Source organism: Mastomys coucha, unplaced genomic scaffold (genome assembly GCF_008632895.1).
Source record: "Mastomys coucha isolate ucsf_1 unplaced genomic scaffold, UCSF_Mcou_1 pScaffold18, whole genome shotgun sequence".
NCBI lineage: Eukaryota > Metazoa > Chordata > Mammalia > Rodentia > Muridae > Mastomys > Mastomys coucha.
In genome coordinates, this window is record NW_022196900.1 from 98,100,430 (window position 1) to 98,105,632 (window position 5,203).

At 44.8% G+C, this 5,203-nt stretch overlaps 1 protein-coding gene across 2 annotated transcripts in view; it reads right to left on the reverse strand.

Moving 5' to 3' along the window:
- Positions 1–5,203, reverse strand: part of Spen (spen family transcriptional repressor) — a 77,849-nt gene that overhangs the window by 56,145 nt on the left and 16,501 nt on the right. For both annotated transcript variants that reach the window (XM_031379335.1, XM_031379334.1), the window contains exon 2: positions 3,416–3,736. In XM_031379335.1, the coding sequence (XP_031235195.1) occupies positions 3,416–3,736 (321 nt within the window). The remainder of the gene's footprint in view (positions 1–3,415; positions 3,737–5,203) is intronic.

Sequence of the window (5,203 nt, forward strand, 5' to 3'; positions counted from 1 at the left end):
TCACTGTCAGGCCTCTGCTTCAGCCTCCTAGGAACTGGAGCTACAGGGCAGGAGCCACACTGTCAGGCCTCTGCTTCAGCCTCCTAGGAGCTGGAGCTACAGGGCAGGGGCCTCACTGTCAGGCCTCTTCTCCATTTCTTATGCTTGAGTACTCTAAATAAATCAGTAAGCTACATAAATTGTCCAAATAATTATATGTAAAACTGAAAAGGAATCTTAAGAACAATTAGGATATCAACATCCTGGGATGCTGCTTGACACAGTCTGCACACCGCTAGCTAGGAATGAAAGGTGCTCTTATCTCCTCGGGCTCCCAACTATCGTTACATAATTTATAAATACCTATTCCAAGGCTCATCTTCTTAACATGTGTGCTCAGTGACTGGAGGAAATAGGTCTTCCCGTCTCTGCCTGCACTCAAGGCACCTGCCTGAGATGAAACCAGCAATGCTGGCAATTGTCAGCTACTCCGAGCAGCCATTAGCAATGAACTAACTTAACATCATTGGTTTTGTTTTGCAGCAGTGGGATCTGGCCCAGAACCCTGCACAAGTGGAGGCAAGTGTCCTACCACTGAGTGACAGACATCCTCAGTCCCCTTAACATTCTCAGTTACAATGTGAATGATCAGGGCTGGAGAGATGGCTCAGCGGTAAGCACTGACTGTTCTTCCAGAGGTCCTGAGTTCAATTCCCAGCAACCACATGGTGACTCACAACCATCTGTAATGCAGATCCAATACCCTCTTCTGGTGTATCTGAAGACAGCGACAGTGTACTCATCAGTAAATCTTTAAAAAAAAAAATGCGAATGGTCACCAAATATGCATGTGTATGCATGTGTGCATGTGTATGACAGCACATATGAAGGTATGTGATAATTTAAGGTGTCGGCATAGCAGCCCACACTCTTTTAGGGAGGCACATAAGTGAGTCAGTGTGAGGCCAGTGAGACCCTGCCTCAAAAAAAAGAAAGGAGAAAAGGAAAAGAAAAAAGAGGGAAGGAAGGACTCCACTCTTTTAAGAAATTCTAAGTTGTCTAATCTGCAGGGCACGGAGCACTGGAGCGTCCCTGCACTCTCTATCAATAATCTTCTATCAAAGAAATAAAGAATCAGGAAAGATAAGAATTAGAATGTCTCTAACATGGCTAGATTCAATCCATCCCTACACTTCCAGCATCTGTGTCAGGACTCATTTTGTCTTCCAGTTCGCTAAGTGCTAACCCTACTGCCCCAGTCTGTGCAAGCATGGACACTTGCACATATCCAAGACCACATGAGGACAAACTGAGTGCCTTCCTTGACCATTTAAAACCTCATCTTTTATTCATGCTTCGTAAGATCTAGGATGCACTGTACAGACCAGGCTGGCCTCCAACTCAGAGACATTCACCTGCCTCTGCCTCCAGGGCCAGCATTAAAGGTGTATGTCACCACACCCAACCTTATTTTTGAAGGTTTCTCACTTAACCTGGAGCCAACCTGAGCTAGGCTGACTAGCAAATAGGCTCCAGAGGTGCCCTGGCTCCAGCTCCCCAGTGAAGAGTGACAGCTGCCAATTACTGCGCCAGGCGTTTACTGGGCATTAGCACCTGAACTCAGGTCTTTGTGGTTGCGTGGAAAGCATCTTACAGATGAGCTGTCTCCTCAGGCTCCAGTCAGCTACTCTGGCTTCTGCTGCTGCTATCATGGGAAAACTTCTAAGCTTGCAAATGTGTGTGTGTGTGTGTGTGTGTGTGTGTGTGTGTGTGTGTGTGTGTAAAATATATTTCCTTCTTAAGTGTATTATAGGACATTATTTTCCTTTTTCATTAACTGTAACTTCAAAATTTGACTATTTCAATGTCTAACAAGAAGGTTCCTTTGAGATGTACAAGAAAACGTTTGTTTCTGCATACTACCAAGTGTTAATTGGTAAAGCCATAATTAATGATATAACAGAAGCAATAAGCATCAGTTCTAGTCAGTTACTGCTACAGCTGGTATTTCACAAGTATGTGCGGTTCTTATCCATTAGGAAAACACAGAGGCAGGCATGAAAGGAGCAGAGCCGAAATCTAACTGCTAGTCTCGGATTCATCTATTAGTACTAAATGCATCTAGAGTTAGTGGGGAAGAGAAAGTATGACTTGGGTTAGAAGAGGGGCTAATATACACAGGTCAGGACATACCAACCTTTTCCAACTGTGGAAACACGACCTATAATCCCAATTAAATCTAGGGAGAGAATTGTGAACATAACTTCCCCAATTTGGGCCCCTCTTACAGGGGTAATCCACCTTCTTAGTGGGCAAGGGTGTCAAATGATATTTAGATGAACCACAAGAAAAAAAAAATCTTAGTGACCAGACAAATAATTCCACAGGAAGCAAGCAGTCCCAAACAAAGTGTAACTCTTACACCCCCAGACTTCTTTCTTGAGACAGTAGACAATTATAAATTGATCCACATTCATAAAAATCTGCATCCCTAAAGAGGAATCAGGCTGATGGAAACGAGGAAAATTTCTCTATAATTCCAACCAAGGAGGAACAAACGGACAAGGAACAAGTTGCTGGTAACTGCTCACTTTTGTAGACATCCAGCCCAGTCAGTTTGACTGCTGTATCCACAACTGATCGTACAGTCCAAAGCTAGAGTTCCCTCAGCAGGGTGGTGCCCTGCTCAAGAAGCGACAGCAGTCCTCTTCCCCTCCGCTACTGGGGCCTTGAGCTCATAGCATCCCATACATCCCAGCAGTTAGAAGCAGCTATATCCAGCATTTATAAATGTCCATCGCCTTGGTTTCCCCAATTCCATCAAGTGTAATTCCACGGAAAGTGAGTAGATCCAAAATGGGAAATCGAATGCTGCCTGTGCTCTTCCTCACCCACGCACACATTTCCACGCTGGAGTATTGTTTGTAGCATCCATGTGATTGAATCAATGATCTGCGAGATATTCTGTGACAATCCAATCTGTTTGTAGACTTTACATACTGAAAACTGAGAGGTGCTTATCAGCTTCTAAAAGCTTTGTAGGCTCTGATACTCCGGATATATTCCAAATAGCCCAAAGAGAAAACCAGCAGGCAAATAGCTCCATCTGGTAGTAAGGACATATCCAGGAAGGCCTTGGTAATATCCAAAGGAGGACACATCCTTCTAGAAGCCAGGTAACCCCAAACTCAAGTGCTACAGGAGCTCTTCCGCCATGTGATCTCCCCAGAAGATATCCAATCTGCTGCAGGACATATCCTCTACGATTCAGTGAGGTACCAGCCACTGGGATAGAAATAACTTCCGTTTCCAACCCAAAACAGGAAACATTGAGAATGCCCAAAACTTTAAATCCATCTGGGGCCCCTAAATACGAGTTTCTGTTTCTCACCACATCAAATACAAAATACCTGCCTACCAAAACCTTGGAACTTACCCATCGAGTCTCCGCTCATAGCGTCCTTCTCGTGCATGAAGTGATGGTGGGGGACCATAAGCAGGCCCTGCACCACTTCCTCTGAACCCAGAAACCTCTCTACTACGAGATGCTATGGAAACTGTATCATCCAGTCCCCGAGCAGCACTTGGAATAGTGCCTGGTTCATTATAATCCGTGCGAAGGTCTCTGTCTCCCATTTTGTTGACGGAGTTGTGAGCTTTCTGTGCACTTTTGATGTCCACAAAATCCACAAAGGCAGCCACTCCTCCTTCAGAGCCCCGCTTGGGGAGAATTTTGACACTTTCCACGCGGCCATATCTGGTGGGAAAGGAAGTAAAGTTATTTATATCAATCATTTTCTAAAAAGTAACGATTTTACAAAATGTTTTCTCTTAGGGTGATTTATATTATATATGTACAGGACGTGACCTACCAAGCTTTCTGTTGCAGGTGCCTGTTTCTATATGCTTACGGAGTGGAGAGGCAGGGGCCATGCCAAGCTTCTTCCTCTACCTCCTCCTACTGAGACAGGGGATCTCACTGGCTAGATGTGATCCCAGCAATGAGATTACAGGACAGTGTCTAGCTCTTGTAAGAATGCTGGGGACTGAACACACTCAGGTCTTCATGTTTGAACAGTAAGCATTTTACAAACTAAGTTTTCTCCCTGGTCCCCCAAATGGCTATTTAAATAACTCCCATTTAAAACACACACAATACCCTCACAGATTGTTAAAGCTCATTTGCACTTCCATGCTTTATATACTCTGAAACAAGTATTGTGCATCATTATTTTGTTACTCTCGTTTGTATTTACTGAAACTACCCTTACCTTTTCAAGAACATTTACCTAAAATGAACGCCTCTAAAGTTCTCGGTAACGCTTACATTGTAAGAAAGATTATTAAGCCTAAAATAAAATCAAAATGGTTTTAAAACACTGAAGTGAGATATGGTGGCTCATGACGGCAGTTCCAACACTCAGGGGACAGGCAGGAAGAGAGAGAGCTAAGAGAACAGACTGACTTCATGGCAAGTTCTAAAACTCACGGGTAGTCTGCACTTCATCATGGCCATGTTCTCCTTACTCAGTTTATGTACTCACGTAGGCATGCACACGCTACAGTGGGCAGGTGATGGGCAGAGTTGGTTCTCCTCTGTGCACTGTGTGGGTTCTGAGGATAAACTCAGGCTGTCAGGCTTACACTCTTACTTTTCGCCCACTCAGCCATGTCAGCAGCCCAATAACTGTACTTCATGTGCTTCCTTTTGGGGGCGAGGGAAGGCTTATAATACTCCTGCCTGTCCAGCATCTGAGTGCCGGACTCACCGGCACTCCCCGCCACCATGAATGTTGGTACAGCGCTGGGAACTGACCCAGCCTTTTGTGTGTTTTTCACAGGGATACTGGAGAGGCAGGCACAGCACTTCTAATGAAGCATGAATTTGCTGACAATCTACAATCAGTTTCACATTTCCCCCAACCTCACCCCGAAAAGGCTAACATTACCAGAAAGCACATCTCTTCCAGCCCTAGGATGATTTAAGTTACTGCTTCTCAAAAATGAAATACAGCACGGAAGTCTGTCTTGTCAGAAAACTCTTGTTGGTGAACAAACTATTTATTACAACTTATTGACGAGGGCCAGTGAGATGGCTGGGCAGGTAAAGCTGGCCAAGCCTGATGACATGCCTGAATTCAACCCAAGAACCACAATGAGAAAACTGACTCCAGAAGGCTATCCTGTGTCACGGAGAGCGCACACACACACGGGGGGGGGGGGG